The 18,822-nt window shown below is 34.3% G+C and overlaps 2 protein-coding genes across 4 annotated transcripts; one reads left to right on the top strand and one right to left on the bottom strand.

Moving 5' to 3' along the window:
* The first annotated feature begins 3,837 nt into the window (after positions 1 to 3,837).
* On the top strand, positions 3,838 to 9,821 carry LOC107823389 (mitochondrial import inner membrane translocase subunit Tim13). The gene is made up of 2 exons (XM_016650023.2): positions 3,838 to 4,086; positions 9,504 to 9,821. The coding sequence occupies exons 1-2, from the start codon at positions 3,982 to 3,984 to the stop codon at positions 9,648 to 9,650; spliced, it is 252 nt and encodes an 83-aa protein (XP_016505509.1). The 5' UTR covers positions 3,838 to 3,981; the 3' UTR covers positions 9,651 to 9,821.
* A 2,755-nt stretch (positions 9,822 to 12,576) lies between these two features.
* Positions 12,577 to 16,035, bottom strand: LOC107823396 (soluble inorganic pyrophosphatase PPA1). 3 transcript variants are annotated; one of them, XM_016650040.2, is made up of 9 exons: positions 15,899 to 16,035; positions 14,681 to 14,824; positions 14,551 to 14,579; positions 13,936 to 14,001; positions 13,682 to 13,789; positions 13,487 to 13,552; positions 13,284 to 13,404; positions 13,114 to 13,195; positions 12,577 to 12,916 (listed from the first exon to the last, which is right to left on the bottom strand). In XM_016650040.2, the coding sequence occupies exons 2-9, from the start codon at positions 14,802 to 14,804 to the stop codon at positions 12,874 to 12,876; spliced, it is 639 nt and encodes a 212-aa protein (XP_016505526.1). In that variant the 5' UTR covers positions 14,805 to 14,824; positions 15,899 to 16,035; the 3' UTR covers positions 12,577 to 12,873. The 3 variants fall into 3 exon arrangements, with proteins under 3 accessions (XP_016505526.1, XP_016505533.1, XP_016505518.1); XM_016650047.2 differs by having other exon boundaries at positions 15,834 to 15,923; XM_016650032.2 differs by lacking the exon at positions 15,899 to 16,035 and adding an exon at positions 15,829 to 15,852.
* Positions 16,036 to 18,822: the final 2,787 nt, after the last annotated feature.

Raw genomic sequence — 18,822 nt, 5'->3', positions numbered from 1 at the left:
TCATCCTATTCGAGATTGGGTGAATCATTCTCCTTATTTACTTTAATGTCATTCAATATAATTAAATCTTGAATATTCCTCTCCCATTATTGATATTCTAACATTGAATTCATATTTGAAGTTATTATTATTAGTTAGGCTTAACCCTCATTAAATACATTCAATTAATTTAGCCAAAGAAAATTATTTTTTGGTTAAACAACTTTTTGACACGGTGACAAGATTTTGTTATATGGTGGAAGATAAATGGAGAAGATGAGCTAGTGGCGCTGTTGCTTTTTTTTTTTTTCTTCCTTTGCACCTAGTTTAGCTCTAACAGTGAGGAAGAAAAATGGAGAACTGTAGGTGTTCTTCATAGATGGAGAGGTGAGAAAAAAAAAAAGTTAAGTACTTTTATATTTTTAATTTTTTATTAACACTTGTTCTTTGGGACCCATAACAATAGCATTATATTCATGTCAAGCTCTTTAAAGAGGTGGGCAGTATACACTATGCCACATCACCAAATTGTGTCTACATGACACATTTGAGCTGTGGTTGGAGTGTTCAAATGGAACAGACTTAAAATAGAGTATCTAAGTGAAAAGTGTAGACAACTTTAAGTTGTTGTCGATGTATTTATAAAATTTATCCGAATTAACTAATACCTATAATCAAATATGAGATAAATACAATCTCAAATTCTATTCGAGTATTATTATTCTTATCTATTGTAATAAATGACCCCTAAAGGTCTAAAATTATGTAATGTGTTAAGGACCCGTTTGGCGATAGATTTTGCCAAAATAAATTTGTGTTTTATTTGGCAAATACATGTTTGGCCATAGATTCTGCCTACATTTTGGCAAAATCCAAAATTCCAAATTTCAAATCCCAAAACCAGCTCAATAGATGGTTTTGAGCCAAAATATCACTATTATATTTTTTAAAAAATTGTCCCAAACTTTTGTATTTTATAAAAGAGCCCACCATTTATTATTTTGTAACAATGTTGCTTCGTCTTCTTGGTTACCTGATAGTGTATCATGTAGTTTATTATAAAAATGATAATTTTGTATCAAATTTATTTATGTTCAGGACTATAGTTTGTGATAATATAATGAATATTATTGATAATGGTATTGTTGGGTATTTGTAATAGTTTTTAAAACTTGTGGGTATAACTCATGTTTCATGTTTTTCCAAAATAAATTTGGGAAATATATTTTGAAAACTGATGTCTAAACACATTTTCATCTTCAAACCAAACTTCACCCAAATCAAATTTTTCAGAAGAAATTTGAAAATCTATGGCCAAATGCTAGCTAAGAGACGTGGCTTGCCAAGTTAAAGAAATGGACAATGGTATCATGTCACATGGTCAATAAAACATGTCAAGTCAAATCAAATTTCTAAAAAAAAAAATCAAAAATGCCAATATGAATATGACATGTGTATAATGTTTTAGCCAATCAAATGTTCCCTTGGTTTCATTTTATGTGAATTCATTTGACTGGACACGGAGTTTAAGAAAAGAGTGAAAATTTTTGAACTTGTAGTGTAAAATGAGGCACATATATTTTGTGTGGCTATAAATCATTGCATAAAGGTAAGTTGTTTCTAAATAAGGAAATGAGTCATTCTTTTTGGCACAGATTAAAAGGAAATAGGTTCACATAAATTGAAACGGAGGGAGCATGATTTAGTCACCGGTTCAATATGAATGGTTAGTGACTCAAGTGAATCAATAAAACCACAGTTAAAGAGTTAATTTGTATTCATCACAACTTCTTTCTTCCATAATAATATAAATATGGGTCCTCTATAAGCCAAAAAGAGAATCGAAAATTGCAATAAGCGACAAAAGGCTCAAAGGAACAATGGATTTCAAGACTTTCTTTACAAGTTTCGTGTACTCAAATTCAAGAACGAAGCCAATTAAGGGACCAATGTATTTGAAATCAACATGACTTGCTCGTGGTATTTTGATCCAAAATTGAGGTTTGTGACGGATAATTCAAAATTACATTCACGATCATGTTCAAGTTCAAGGCTTTAAGTCCTTAGACTCAAATTCATTAAACTCAACTTAGATTAAAATTCATCAAACTCAAGATCAGCTTTTCAAGTCTTGGGTCAATAGTTGAAGAAAAGAATTAAAAAGTACCATCATCAAATTTTGAGAAATTATAGACACTATAACACCCACTTTATTGAAATTAAATAGTACAATTCGCCACATATATTTTTGTCTTAATTTTCTCATACGAATTTTATTGTTACACCATCTTTAATAATTTATTAAATAATATTTTAGTTGTTTAATTTCCATATATCATAGTATAAAGATCTTTTAAGCAATCATAGTATTACATAACTATAGGTAGTTTATTTCTTTATATAATATGGAATGTTATTTAGTAAATTTAAGCTGTATATCGACAATGTAAGATTTTTACACTATAATTATAATGTAACATTAGATAGTAAGTTAGTTATAAGTTTTATTCGGGTACAAATTAATATTATAGGGACATATATGTTATTAACAACCAATTGTACAATCGTTTTATACAGTCTATTATGTAAAAAATGGTTGGCCTTCCTTTGTAAACGAAGTTCAGAATTAATAAGGGTTTGTTGAACAAAGGGATTATATAATTAAGGTGCATCCTCACTTTTTTTGTTCGTAACGACCGAGAATATAATAGAGTTTCAAGTTTGAAACAAAGGAATTAAAAAAAAATCTTTATGGCATTCTCGTTTTGAGGCATTATGGCTTACGGGTCAACCCCGTTAACAAAGAAGGAATTAATAGAAATTTGGATCCGACACCTTGATAAAATACTACCCCTCGTGATTAGATCATGTCCTTTAGATTTGATAAAAGAAATGTGAATTTGCGATTAAAATGTTTAGATCATTCTGTAATATTCCTATGTTTGCCGCAAGGAAAAACATCATAACTCCTGTAAAAGTAATAACAATCAAAGTCATAAGTGGATATTCAAATAAAGGGAGCATCTTGCTATTATGAAAACGCACAAGCTATTACCAAAGTAGCTATTGAATCAAAGCGGGTACTGGAGTGGGACCCTCAATAGCATCACGTGATTAAGTATGCGATCCTATATGTGCAGATTTTCAAACATCACTAATAAAAAGTAACAAAAAACCTTCCTTGTCACTAGTATGGTTGCTCGCGATAATTGTGACATTTCCGGAGAATCGATAGCTGCATCAAAGATGCAGTACTAATAATACATTTGAGACTTCTTAATTGGCTAGTTGTAAATAGCTCTGGGGCTATGGAACAAAACAAGATACGACTAGCTCTCCTTGCTTGCCTATATGAGTAGGAAATTGGAACAATCTCTGACTTTAAAGAATAAGATGAGATGAGAGCTATATCTTCTAAATTCGGGAAGTAAGGAGATGCATAAGAACTATCCCTAAAGCAAATATTCAAAATGCTCCAAGACAAAGTAAAAAAAAAGGAAATTTCTTGTCTTAATTTTATTTTATTGAAGGGCAATTATTGCCAAATGCACCATTGCTTGGTGAATCATTAATTAGTCATATTAAAGAATAATTTCTCCTTTGACTAACCTTGTGAGATTAGATTTCTAGAACGCGGTAAAACTTAAACTTATCTAATAAGGCAAACATCTTGTTATGGTCGATTAAATTATATTGATTATGTAAAAATATGTAAGCCATAGTGTCATAACTTATAAGTATCCTTATATGAAATTATGAATAGTCAAATCGAACTCAAAAATACGATTAACGTCATTAATGCAATATCCAAGAAAATAAAAGACCATTTTGCTTTTAAAAAAAAGTAGTACTCCGCCGTAATTCTCGAGAAAGAAAAGTAAAGCTTAGAGGTGTAAGTGCGACGGCGCTGGTTGAGAAGGGTTTTATACTTTCAAGTTCAGGTCACCATAGACAGTAGCATCTTGGGTTTTACAATCTTAAGGTGATAACGAGAGAGAAGATATGGATTCTTTTTCGGCACCGTCCATTGGATCTTCGTCAAACAGTGATTTGATGGACCAGCTTAAAACTCAGCTTGCCCAGGCCTACGCTGAGCAATTTCTCGAGGTATTATTTCATCTCTCTGTCTTTTTAATCTCCCTATAGGTTTTGGCTTTGATTCGTGTTTAGTTGTTCTTCGACTTATAAACGATGAAAAACCTGCTGATAATTGGTCGGTTATTGGCTATAAGTCAGTTGTCAAACTTTAATTTTCTAGAAATATATCTATTTTTCATGATTCATTTGTGGTTGCAATCTGCACGGAGAAGCAGTGACATCTATGATTTTCTGCAAAGGGGTTCAGACATAGAATAAGGCAATGATTGACAACCAATAGTAGAGGCATCACCGAGCATGATAATTAGGGAATTCTCAACCTAAATAGGCCAAATAATTACAAAAACATCAAAAAGTAGGTTGTCCAAACTATTTTGAGCAACACAAAGGCAAATCACATAATATGACAAAATTAGTGATTTGGTTAGCTATAATCAAACTACATAATAACACAAGATACTAACTATATGATAATCGGTTTAAGGTATAGTGTTTAGCTATTTAATATTGTTGATGTGGCTAATTAGCTAATATGTAGTTGTCATTTGACAAATCGTATTTATCTTCATATAAGTTAGCTAATGTCTTGTCTTATTATATTGTTAGTTCAATTATAGTTAGTTTATAGTTAACAAATCATTAATTTTATCATATCTTTATCTAAAAAAGTTAATATCTTGTGTTTATGTATTTAAATATTTAATTTATAGTATTTCTTTTTGTTTAGTGTTATTAGTGTGTCCCTCTATTTGGCTTGGTTGATCCATTGACTCTCATCTGTAGGTGGATGAATTAAGGCCATTTGAGGGACTTATTCTTGTTATTTGCCTAGATTGATCCATCTATTCTCAACAATCGATTTGTTTTTAACCTAACTAAAGATGTCAATATAAGTACATAACTAGATGGATCAACCAAAGCAAATACTAGGAATGAGTTTCTCAAATGTCCTTGCTTGAACCATTTGGACAATTGCAAATAAGTGAAAAAAACTCCATTTCCTAGAATCACCAGGAATCTTTGAGAAAAAAATATAAAATCACCAGGAATCGCGAATAGTGGTAGAGGCTACTTCTAGAATTTTTTTGAGCCATATAAGCAGAGGAAAAAGAGCTCAAGATCTAAGAATGAGAGAAAAAATTCTAGAATTAAGAATTGTTTTAAGCTCAGGGGTGAGATTATATGAGTTGTGAGGGAAAGAGTGATAGTGAAGAGTTTGGTCTAGTTGCTTTAGCTATAAAGGGACTTTTTAGCTGCGTCAATTGGTTTTTGATTGTAAAGTTGGTTTTTGATTGTAAAGGTACTGGTGATGTGATTAGACTTTGATAATTTGATCCATTCTCTACAAAGTGTATATGGCCAAAAACTTTCTTTTCTGACATTTTTGAGATAAATTTTCTCGACAAATAACCGCACCCAATAATAAATTTATTGATTATTTAAACATCAACGGATTCCCATTGCAAGGTTTCTGTAACAAATCAAAGGACAAATTTTTTAGATCCAATAACAAGCACAACATTGTAATTATGCTAAAACCAAGAATAGAGACTGCACTGGCATGAGATGCAGAGCTTTAAGAACTAATGGGTCCAACAAGGCTTTAAAAAAGTTACTACATGCATATTGTTGGTTATACTATTTCTACAATACATAGTTAACCAGGCATAATAGCCGGTAAACTGAGTCTGTTTGAGATAAATTAATTTTCGGGCAAATGTCCAAATATGCCCTTGTACTATACGAAATTGAGCATATTTGCCCTTCGTTAATACTTTATCTCAAATATGCCCTTACCGTCACATAGTTGGTCCATATATGCTCTTAGAGTTACACAGTTGGCCCATATATGTCCTTTTCGAAACGGAATCCACCCAAATTAATTAGCTCTTTCGTTAATTGTATTAAAGTGTATTACAAACACTATTTCCTTTTTATTAGTACTTTTTTCTTTACCTTTCTCTTTTCTTTCTTCTTTTTTCTTTTCTTCTCTTTTTTTCCCTTTTTCTTTCTTCCTTATCGGTTTTCTCCATTACTGATGTCTTTTTCATTTTCGTCACCAATTTCACTTGACAAAACTCATGAATTCCAATTACTAAGAAAATTCTCCCATAAGAATATTTTAATATATCATATGTTTGTCAATTTTTTAATTTTTACTGAACAAATATTTAGTTCTAAAAAATTTAACAAAGTAAGATTGAAATAATATTTATGTAACAAAAAATCCGAAAAATCCAACAAAACCGAACAATCCAAACCGATATAATTGGTTGGTGTGGTTTTGATAAAAACCGAATCAATCCGTTCCATGTACACCCTTAATTTTTTAATAGATCATAAGTTTGTCAATTTTTTAATTTTTACTGAACATATATTTAGTTCTAAAAAATTAGGGGTGTACATGGAACGAGTTAGTTCGGTTTTTATTAAAACCAAACCAAACCAATTATATCGGTTTGGATTGTTCGGTTTTGTTGGATTTTTCGGGTTTTTTGTTGCATAAATATTATTTCAATCTTACTTTGTTAAATTTTTTAGAACTAAATATATGTTCAGTAAAAATTAAAAAATTGACAAACATATGATCTTTTAAAATATTCTTATGGGAGAATTTTCTTAGTAATTGGAATTCATGAGTTTTGTCAAGTGAAATTGGTGACGAAAATGGAGAAGACATCAGTAATGAAGGAAATCGGATAAGGGAGAAAGAAAAAGGAAAAAAAAAGAGAAGAAAAGAAAAAAAAGTATTAATAAAAAGGAAATAGTATTTGTAATACAATTAACGAAAGAGCTAATTAGTTTGGGTGGATTCTGTTTCGAAAAGGGCATATATGGGCCAACTGTGTAACTCTAAGGGCATATATGGACCAACTATGTGGCGGTAAGGGCATATTTGAGCTAAAGTATTAAGGAAGGGTAAATGTGCTCAATTTCGTATAGTACAAGGGCATATTTGGACCTTTTCCGTTAATTTTCAATATATATCATTGAAAAAATATGATATGCTAATTTTTGTTCAAAATAGTTTGGATAGCCTATTTCTGTTGTCTTTGAAGTTATTTGGCCTATTTAGGTTGAGGCTAAAACAAAACTATTGGAATAAGTAAATTTAACAATTTATTGAAATCTAGCAAATTTTACTTTGAACTATTCAATTTTAACTTTGTATGTTTTACTTATATAATTAATAGTGTAAACAGTACCAATTTATCAATTTAAGAAGAATAATATAAAGATAAAGAAACAATTTATTAAAATGTAAACAACAAGAATTTATTAATGTCATATAAGCTAAACTAAAACTAGAACATTCTGAACAATTTCACTTTAATGCAGATGATAAAAGAAGAGACCTTATAGACTAAGCTAAGAATTTCTTTTGGGGTTAGATAAGAATTTCAATTTAACACGAATAAACCATTTCTGTATAAACTAAACTAGCATAGCACATTGTAAAATACTACAATAGATCAAAAATAATAAACTAAACCAACAATTTCACTGATATTTTATAAACAGGGATTTAGCCGGTCTACTTTAGAAGGATGGCCGACTTGACCTTAAGATTCTATGGGAAGAATTTAACAATATGATATCCCTTCCTACAGTCTCGTAAGTGTTCAAGAAAAGTACAAACTCTATGCTCTAGTATTTGGATATACTCAAATCAATTGGCGTGGTGACACCTTGATTTCCTGGTGTCGACATTATTTGACAAATGTTATCTGTTGAATGCACATATACACTCTTGGAAACCTCTCATGCAACTTTTTAGATCAATTGACTGTTGGAAACCTATCAATTTGAATAGGTTTAGTGCCAATGTACTTGTAGTGCTGTTATGGGCTCAGTTAAACTGTTGCCCCCTTTTTTTGGTTCTTCCTTGAGGAGAGAATAGAGATCCCACACCAATGATCTTTTCCCTTGAATGTCCAATATAGAACTTAATATGCCATGTGATGTTGTATGCTTGGGAAGCGTAAAGTGCCTTCTATAGATTGAGGAGAGAAGTTGTATGCTTGTCATGTGCCAAGCTCTGCTTATTTCTGTTGAATTCTTCTTGGATGAATATCCTCGTGTTCAGGTTTTCTGACATGTCTGTGGCTTGAGGTGGGTTTGGTGACTTTTGGAATCTTACGCGCACACATATGCACAAGATAGTTGTATGTCTTTAAGGCTTGCAGAATATACTTATTGTGTGTGGCGTTAACCATGATGAATTAGCATTGTCTTTGCACATCAGCTGAATGAAAAGCACTGAAGCTATGTGTGCGCAATTCTCGACCCACCTTTCTCCCTCTGATGTTCCTTCATTAGATTAACATTGCAAGTATAGCTTCTCAATATTAGTCAACTTTGGGCCTTCAAGGCATTGGTTCAATGATAATAGTAGGGTAGTAAGTGCGGATTGGTATGTAAGTGGAGAAGGGTAGTAAGGCCAGCTTGTTATCCAGCGAGTTTTGAAGCTGTAAACAATGGATTTCTTAATTGTACAAAAAAAGTAGTGAACTTTGGAGACATAGGGAAGTATGTCATCTTGGGAATCTCTCTCTTTCTCTCTCTCTCTCTCACACACACACATATTTTCTGAAAAATTTATAAATATATTTTTATTGGCATAAACAAATGTAAACTATGATGTCTTAGCATCATCTTGTCTTTTGCACGTCAGCTGAATAAAAATAATGGAAGTTATGTATGTCTAATTCTTGACCCATCTTACTCCCTCTGATGTTCCTTTCATTAGGTTAGTACAGAAGAATAGTTTCTCTTGATTAATCAACTTTGGAACCATTGGGTTGGCTAGGATTTTTGCTAAGGAGATAAGTTGTGGAGTATACAAATAGAAACATCGGATAACTGCTTTTCTATTCCTACCCTAAAACCCTCCTTTTGTGAAGCCATCCATGTTGGTCTTCTAAAGTTTGTTTTTCACCATTGTGCTCAATGTTGATTCTCTGTTATTCTTTTGGTATTGTGAACTAGTGTGGTTCAGCAACTGCCAATTGATTGATGAGTGGGGTGAGATAATGGACATAAACTCAGTATTTAACTAATGAGCATGATCCCACTTAGCTCACGGAATTTTGTTCATGCCACTGATTTATTTTCTCTTTGATCACGATATTATTTATTGCTGCTATGGGCAGATAATCTGGTTTTCGTGACACAGTTTTGCTTCTAACTGTAATAAACAATGACACCGAGATGCTATTGATGCATCATATGAAAATTCTAAATATATTTAAGAATTATTTGAATTGTTTTCTTGGAAAGCAGAAGGATTAACTTTACGATCATTGTACAACATGATGAAACCTCTGATTGCTATTTTCAGTGCAAGTTTTAGTGTTACTGCTGTCTAAATGCCTTTTTGGTGTGTTTTCCTGACAGTTTGACACTATTCTTTTTGAATGTTTCAGACAGTAAGGGAGAAATGCTTTGACAAGTGTATTACAAAACCAGGGAGTAGTATGAGTGGCAGTGAGGGTAGTTGTATCTCCAGGTGTGTTGATCGATATATTGAGGCCACTGGCATAATTAGCAAAGCGCTCTTTAGTCAACGATGAAACAGTAGCTGAGTAGATCCTGAGGCTTTGTTACGAATTTTTTTTGAGTACATTTATTTCACGATTATATACTTTAATATGTTTCTCATTTCTTATTGTTATTAACGATATTACAAGTGAATTTTTTCGTACTCCTTAAGATCAATGACGAGAGCAGTATTAGTGGTAAGACGTTTTTTGGTGCATTGAGAGCTTTATAACCTTGTGTGTGGAGAAATTTGAGGATACTGTCTTAATTATTTAAGGTAATGAACATACGAGTAACATTGTTAAGTATTTTAAAAGGCATAATACCTCGGGACCTCTTGAACTTGACATCGTTTATTCAGTCCTTTCATCAACTTGATAGTTTGATAGCCTTAACCCCTAGATTCTAATGTGGCGAAGGGCGTGGATACATTTTTCACAGATGCAGCCACATAGTAATATACAATGATGTGTTGTTTCAATTGTGTATTTCTTCTTGCTTCTTCTAACGTGGGATAACAATCTCGGGATAAATCAACAAAGTAACAAGGATGCTCCTCTGTAAAGGTCCTTTTCTAGAAGTGTTTTAAGAAAGCTAATGCTAAAATTTAAAATAAAAGTTTGTCTAAGTTAATCTTGTGTAAAACCAAAGAAATGCCAATTATATCCTATTTTTTGTACAATGAACCTAGCATCTACGATAAGAGCATCAAAATGGATATGAGATGACTTTGGCTATTTAGTAGGCCCCGGAACCATTTGGACTCAAAGAACATAACGTCCTTTTAAAGGGCGCTATATCTTAACGGCCGTTTGCCCAGTTAAGTATAGCGTCCTTTTAAAAGGCGCTATATTTGGTATAACGCCCTTTATTAAGACGCTACAGTTTTTGACGGTAGGGGTGTCCCACGAGGTCGTGGGGGTCGGCGAGTAGGTGGTCCCCAGCAGGGGGCGTTGAGGCACCTGCTGAGGATGTTGGAGTTCATCAGCCCGGTGACCACCATGAGCCAGACCATGCTCCTAGTGATATGCCGTCATTCAGCCTTCAGCTTACTCCAGGGACTTCGCAGGTGACCCCGCCAGCTCCATTGTTGATCGCGGGCACGGCCATTACGCAACAGGAGTGGGATCAGTATTTTCCTGGTCCTCCAGAGCCATCGACGGTTGTTGATGATAGTCCGACACGAGATGCGGATAGTGGGCGCCAACTGAGTTATGGCTCATAATCAAGGGATGCTGAGGATCTTTCACAGGCGCATGTTTGTTTGTATTACTATTATTTATATTTGTTTTTATCTCATTGATTAGTCATAAATATCTAAAGCCTTTTTTTAAGGCATCATCCTCGCCCGTCACGGAAGACACTTTGTGCGATACTGACATGGCTGAGACGAATAATTATATTCAGGAGCCCGCCGAGACCATGGTAAGATAATTTAAATTTTTGTGACTTAACACGTACATTACAAATATATATTTCATATACTAAAATATCTTATTATTCTGTAGGTTACTGCTGGACCGACGACCCCTTCTACCGAGCCTGCCAGCCCTACTGAGGATCATGTTGCAGCGCATCCTCCGATAAAGAGGCGACGTGATGAGAATGATCCTAATAGTGTAGCCGAGCGGGATGGGATGCGCCTCAAGCCAACGACTGCTTTAAAGCATACAGGATGTGAGACACATTGACTTTTTTTTATTTTTTTATTTTATGTACATATGACATTCAGTAAATAATAGCAACAATTTTTATTGTTTACATTATATGCGCATTATGTTTTTATTTCTCGGGTTCTTCGTTATTTTAATACTACAACACAAACACAAACATAGCAACTTAACATAATTTAAATTCAGTACAACTAATGAAAATATATGATACGGAAAACATAAAGATAAAATACTACACTCAACACATACATGTGTTTGTTTAGTCACTATCGCCCATTATTCTCTGCTTCAACCACTTAAATTTCTCTTCCAACTTATTTTTTTCTTCTTCCGCCTCTTTTAGTTTCTCGTGCACTGCCACAATTTGTCGTTGCATTTTAAAGATTTGGAGTTCGTATTCACCGGTCATATTCCAAACATACTGTAAACATGATTTGTAATATTCCTTGGTTAATTGGTTCATCATACCATTCTTCAAATCTACATTGATTTCCGTCCTACCAATGGGGATTATAATACAACACTATTAGTTAACATTTTATATAAAAAATATTAACAAACATTTGTTTCAAAACAATAACTTGCAAGTTGTTGACATATCCAACGTCTGCGTCCAACATTACTATTTGACCAACATGGCTTCAAAATCGCACGTTTGCCACAATAACACCTTGGTACATCATCGCATCCAGACATTTGTTAATATTTCAACTTAACGAAGAAATATTTCAGAAGACTTAGAGAATATTTATGAATGAATTTTTACAAAATCTTTAAACTCTTTAAATAAAGCAAAAACCAGTCCTGAGGTACAATTATTTGAGATATAGCGCCTTTTAAAAGGGCGCTATACCCAATTAAATTATTGTTATGTCAGTTAAGCCCAAAATAATTATTGATGGACCCACATAATATATATAGCGCATTTTAAAAGGACGTTATATTTAACTGGGCAAACGGCCATTAAGGTATAGTAAAAGGGCGGCATCAAGTTTTTTTCCACACATTCGAATTCTTTGAGTCCAAAAGAACCACATTTTAGTTCCGGACTCTCATTTAGTAAGAAGACAACAGAACATGATGGTTCCCAGTGTTTCTCCGATGGTCAAATCCTGCAATGATGTAGGATTTCAAGCTACAGACGGAGAATGAGATGCAATTTGAGCTCGTGTTGTCTACATTTTCGAAACGCCGTCTCAAGTAATAATTACACTAGTAAGTAGCTTCTTTTTAAGTAACACATAAAGTATGTTCTCCTAGGTACAGAGTAACACAAACACCAACGTTGAAGTGTTCGAAGTTGGAGACTATGAAATAGAGCTGGATTTTAGCTAGTGAAGTTCTCCTAGATACAGAGAAAAGGATACATCAATGCTGAATTCATGCCAACATAATTAAAATAGCACAACTTTAGTCTTCGGAGCAGTAGGGGACTTAACCTTTGCTAAATCATACGATCACAGCCCTTAGAAAAGAAGAAAGAAAAAGAAATCGATATGGTAGTAAATAACCCGTGACAGTCTTCACTTCCAGTTGTACCTATATATAGATACTCCGTTATTGTACTCCTCAGGAGAATCGATTACTTCCTCAAGGTGTGTAATATGTATTCAGCATACAGGTCCCTGAACAAACGTTATAACAATGCAACGGTCAGCATCTTTAAAGCATAAAACATTTGCTCAAGTTAGTATAATATCGAATATCATAAAAATGTTCCCCGCATGTAATAAACGTATGGAAGAAAGATAGTAAAGGAATCATATTAAATGAATGAAAAACAGGAAAACATCACAGGGTTACAGAGATACGTCATACGTACATGGAGTACTGAATGGCGTCGACAGCAGTACTAGGAGGCAGAAACTCGTCAACAGCAACCTCTTTGTTTTCATTCTTCTTGTCTGAAGACAGAGTTAAGAAATTCCTCACAGAAAACTTTCTACAGATTCATATTCGGGAGTCAATTAAAAAATTAAATTAAGAGGATACAATCTTCAAAGAAGCGGCGAATTTCAGCCAGGCGATGAGGGGGAAGCTGGTTTATGTTAGTGTAGTGGCGATATTCTGGATCATCAGCACACACTGCTATGATCTTATCATCTTTCTCTCCCTGAATTAATTGATGAAGAAAAATTTGTCATTGAAAGTCTAGTCTATAAAGAGGAAGTAACTGTTGAGCAAAAAATAGGAACCTGATCAATCATAGGCATCAGACCAATTGCCCTAGCTCGAAGGAAACAACCTGGGAGGACAGGTTCCTGTTGGAAAATTAAGTCAATTTCTGTTTAATTAGTCCCGGGAGTGTACAATAGGCTAGTCGCTAATGCAATAGAACATTTGCTGTTTCCCTTTACTGTAAATTAATTTACCAAGTGCAGTTTACATACCTGCATGAGGACTAATACATCCATTGGGTCGTTATCTTCACAGAGTGTTCGAGGAATGAAGCCATAGTTCTGAGGGTAAACCACTGAAGAATATAGGACACGATCAACCTGCTCATGCACGGAAGAGGTTTAGAAGGGAGATTAACAATGCTGCTATCAGATAAAACAACTAAGTATTCAACCAAAGCCAAGGTTGTCAGGTGATAATACCCTCATCCCTTAAAGCTACCTTAATTTAGATCATTGTGTCATACCTTAATGAGACCAGTTTTCTTGTCCAGCTCGTATTTGACTTTACTTCCCTTTGTTATCTCGATGACCTGTATGAAGAATGCATTATGGAGATCACAGCACCACCAAATTAGAGTTTCTACACAGACACAGATAATATAGTATTCTCATTTTTCTAATCTATTTACATGAAAGACTTAACGGTCCAAATAAACCAAAATCCCCCATAATCAAGATTAAAGAAGAAGAGGTTCTCAATTTCCTCAGCAGGACAAAAATTACCATTAACAATTAATCAAGAATTTGAGGAGTTTGGAACATTAATGACATATTGGATGGAAAATTGCCCTAATGCCAATTTTCTACTTCTATACTGATAAATTTTTGCGTTTTAGGATGTTCGTACTTTCATCATGTAATAAGTGGTACGATAATTGCCCGTTACGCAGATATAGAAGATTATTCTAAGTAAGATACAATTCTAATTTCCCAACTTTAATAAAAAAAAATGTGCCTAGGCCTAGGCCTAGGCTGGGGATTTCAGTTAGCTGCACATCTGTTGAACTTACATTTGAGGCTTGAAGAAGTTAAGACTAGATAATAAACAGGGATAAAAAGAATGATTTTACTATACTTACAGCATTGAAAACGCTTGGAGCTTCAGGTCCTACAAAATAAAAGCAGCATAAATATAAGGAATGATCAGATCTGCGTGCCAAAAATTTTGTGAAATTATGAATGATGAAAAATGTAGCGCTATATAGCTACCTATCTCGAGGTCATGCCAAGGATGGGCAGCAACAGACCTCCTGGACAAAGATGACAGGATCCTCTCATTCAAACGAGGGGCACGCTTTTGTGAAGATGCCTCATCACAGTTTTCATTGCTCATTTTTTCAGTTCTTGGTAAACCTGAAAGAATGAAAATGCACAATGGATCATTTAGGTTCATTTCATGAAAATGTAGTAGGAAACAATATGTTGGTAGAGGCGCCGACGCATCTAGAGCAAGCTCTTCAGATTCAATTGAATCCATTGCTTTCGTAAGAACTATGTATACATATGCCAAGTAATTAAAATGTTAAAATGTACTGTACTATACATTTAACAAGATTATACTCATTTTGAACTCAGTGACTTCAGATTCTAAATTCGCCTATCTATATTAAAATGTTAAAATGTACTGTACTATACATTTAACAAGATTATACTCATTTTGAACCCAGTGACTTCAGATTCTAAATTCGCCTATCTATATTAGACGCATGGTCGTTTGGTGTAGATATAATGCGAAAAAATGCATATTCATTCTAATCGAAAAGTAAGTTGACCATAGGGAAAATGGTAATGTCAAGCGGTATAAAAATTCCCCCAAAATATAAGTCCGAAAAAGCAGATGAACGAGGTGTGAGTATGTTTCCATATTTCAAAGCAATTACGGGTTCGAGCCGTGGAAACAACCTAAATATAAGGTAAAGATGCGTACAATAGTCCGACCCTTCCCTGGTCGACCAGGTAGCGGGAGCTTAGTGCACAGGCTCCCTTTTTTATTTCAAAGCAATTGAAACTAGAAAGTTCCTATTAGCTGCACTGTAGTTCTTCTCAATGTAGAAATTAGGATGTCATGAATCAGACCAAAACAAAATTTGAAGAGCAGAGTAGGTTAGCATGGAATTACTACAAGATGCAGATCTAAGCCTATAACTATTTTTTGCTCGAACTATGTTACATAAAGAAAATAAAATCAGTCATTCTGAACTAATTAATTCAAGATCTTGATTCGTCTGTTAGTACGTAAGGAAGCTACCAATTTTTTTAATTTTTTTTTGAGATGGTAACACAAGGGAAGCTACCAACTTTAAAACAAACGTAAGAAAATGAAAATCAGAAAAACATTTTGATGGGATGAATCGTACTGTACATGTAGATAGCAAATAATTATCACACTGGAAAATGAAGGGAGATGGTACTGATCAGGTCTCTTACCTTGGATTTAACGAAAAGAAATGAGCAAATAGATTGCAGGAGAGGAAGAAAGAAATGGTCAATGAAAATGTTATATTATACTTATAAATATAGACAGGATAAAGAAGTCCTTTTTGACCGAGAGAGAGATATATAAATCGGAATAGGTGAAAAGTGGGCTCCTAACCACGTGTAATTGACGTGGACGCAGTGGTTCCTTTTCCTTGAACTTTTCAACTTTCAATTCAATGTCTTTCCTGCTTTTAATGTCCCTCCTACGTTGATTTTCGATTTGCGTGTAATCACCAAACCAAGAGTTGAATCTATAATTTAAATTTTATCACCAAACCAAGAATTGATTTTATTATATTTCTGGTTTAAATTTATGGTTTAGATTCACCTTTTTGTTATAATTTTTATAAATTTGTATGCATTATTTTATACTTAATGCCGAAAATTATAGATTCAGATAAATTCGATCCCACTTGTGTGCGTAAAAGGGCTGACATTTTCTGTTCTGCATGCGTGCTTGTTGTAATTTATCATTTTTTTTTTGAGTACGGATAAACTAATATGCATAACGCACCCATAGTTTGAGGGCAATGTGTTTGTTGTTTTATATTTCATTTGTGTATTACAAAGGAGAAGAGGAAGAGACTGAGAATTAAATTAAACGTGCATAGGTAAAGGTTTTCTCGCATTCAATATTTGCATCGACTCATATTAAAGTAAGAGTATATATTAATTAAATACATTACTATTTAGTAATAAGAATATATGTGAAACATACTCATATATTATATATTTATTAGACTGATATACGAATAAATATTTACTATTTGTTATATGTAAGACAATGGTTATCACTAGAATGGCTCAAGTAGATCTTCTAGTCGGAGGCCGATAGAAGGGGAGATGCGTTTCTTATTGTTCTATATTTACCTAACTTCCCATGTCCAGCCAGACATGTTAAATTAGGTGCTTATCTCACTTGCTTCTGAAAATATGTCCTTTTTCTTAATTCTTCTGAAAATAAAATTGACAGCCTAACAATTAATGAATTATTTCTAAAAAAAGTTAAGCAATACATAGACATTTTTTAACTTTTATAATCGAATGCATTGAACTTTTGCTGTTCAGTGTTCTCTCTTATTAGACTCCACCAAAATTCAATACCTCCTTGAGTACAAGTTGTTTGTCACTGTGTAATAAAGAGATTCCTATCTCTTTTTTTTAGGTTCCTTTTCAATAGGTACAGTTAAAATTCATTGAAAATATATAAATAATTCAATATACAAATTTTGAGGAAGATTGGAGGTGATTTGGACTGATTTGGAATCAAAATTAGTAGTTAAAATCAAATTCAAAAAATTCTTTTGCAACACATGTATCAAATATGTATCACACATGTATCTCACATACAAGTATACATGGATATACATGTGATACACATTTGACACAAATATATGCATATATAATACATAAATGATACAAAGTGTGATACACATATCTGTTTACCCTCAAAATCGGATAACAATTAAATTTGTAAGTGGTTTAAGGATAAACGGATTAATTTGATACAAAGCGATAAATTAAGTTACTATTGAACAAACAAAGATAAAATAAATCCAAACCACAGGAGTAGGATAGTTCCAGCCTTAGTGAAATAGTCACCCTCGAACTGGGCTCACCACGGCCCGACACCAACGAAAAAAAGAAAGAGCTAGTGACAGAGAAAATAATGATATATTATTTTGGTATGCGTGTTACAATGTCCTTCATGAATTATCAGACCCCCTTTATATCGTAGGGAGTCCTACTTTAGGTACAACTCTATAAAAGGTAAAAAAATCTTCTGATTAACTGATTGTCGGTTCCTTATCGATACGTGCCGAGATCCCCGCCGTGATATCCGGCCGGTCAGAGATGTTTCGGCCTTCCGTTGGCTAAGCTTGATTGTCTCACAATGTTCTTCGAAGTCGTTCGAGGCTAGGACCGATTACAGAACCATGACCTCGACATTCTCGAGGGCAGGCGTCATGCCCCCGGATTCTGGCTCGGTGGGACTTTTGGCTCGATTTCAGTCCCTTGCCACCATGTCTCGAGCCTGGCTTATCTTTTCGGAGGCCGGGGTGTACCATAAGTTTGGTTTTATCTGTATACAAATAGTCCCCTAGTTTCTCGAGGAGTAAATGACGAGAAACGATATAAGCTTCTGATTCCTACTTCGACACGTCGCGGTAGAAACGACAAAAAACCCAAAATGTCTCTTCAATCACGTCATAATGGCATCATAATGGCATTAAATGCACGTCGGTCGCCAGTTGGCTGTCCCTGGACGTGTAACGTTGCTGAACTACTATAAATACCCCCTCATTTGTTCATTTTCACTTTACATCAAACCTTCTACCCTCGTACCCTTAGGATTTCAATACTCTTTAGCACTTTTACCCCCGTTACTCAAGGTCCTTTGCAAAAAACTTTACCCAGCTTCTTCTCAAGCCAACAAGTCTTATCCTTTAACTTCCTTTCTTTCTTCATCTTTTCCAAATTTTCCTCCATTTTTACTTTCTAAAGGAATGGCAAAGACTTCCAAAACCGTTCCCCAGAAAGAAGCTCCTTCTACTTCGCGGCCGACCACTGAGGTCGAGGTGACTGCTTCGAGTATGGCCGTTGATGAACCAGTACCCGAACCCCCTTGAAAATGTTCATCCCTGGGGGATGCTCAGTGAACGACGATTTCAAGGTTGAAAAGCCTTATTCCGTACAGGGTCGGTGTGAGGAGGCCTCGAGATACATCTGCTCAATTACCGAAGAGGTCCTCCATACGGTCCGAAAAGACTGCAACTGGGCCGATAAAAACATAGTGGTCCCCGACCCTGAGGAGGCCATTACCACCCATGTCGATGGATACCTGAGTTTTACACTTATCCCTTTACATTGGG

Source organism: Nicotiana tabacum, chromosome 15, assembly GCF_000715075.1.
Source record: "Nicotiana tabacum cultivar K326 chromosome 15, ASM71507v2, whole genome shotgun sequence".
Taxonomy (NCBI): Eukaryota; Viridiplantae; Streptophyta; class Magnoliopsida; order Solanales; family Solanaceae; genus Nicotiana; species Nicotiana tabacum.
The sequence above is the reverse complement of the archived record's forward strand: the minus strand, read 5'-3'. Positions and strand labels throughout refer to the sequence as shown.

What these genes read in the sequence shown, in the direction of transcription:
- LOC107823396 (XM_016650032.2), bottom strand. An exon ending in CTCCAAGCGTTTTCAATGCT is followed by an intron (nt 14,002 to 14,550) that starts GTAAGTATAGTA and finishes TTCTTCATACAG; the next exon opens with GTCATCGAGATAACAAAGGG. An exon ending in TGATGCCTATGATTGATCAG is followed by an intron (nt 13,405 to 13,486) that starts GTTCCTATTTTT and finishes CAATTAATTCAG; the next exon opens with GGAGAGAAAGATGATAAGAT.
- LOC107823389 (XM_016650023.2), top strand. Translation starts at nt 3,982, where the DNA reads ATGGATTCTTTTTCGGCACCGTCCATTGGATCTTCGTCAAACAGTGAT. An exon ending in ACGCTGAGCAATTTCTCGAG is followed by an intron (nt 4,087 to 9,503) that starts GTATTATTTCAT and finishes TGAATGTTTCAG; the next exon opens with ACAGTAAGGGAGAAATGCTT.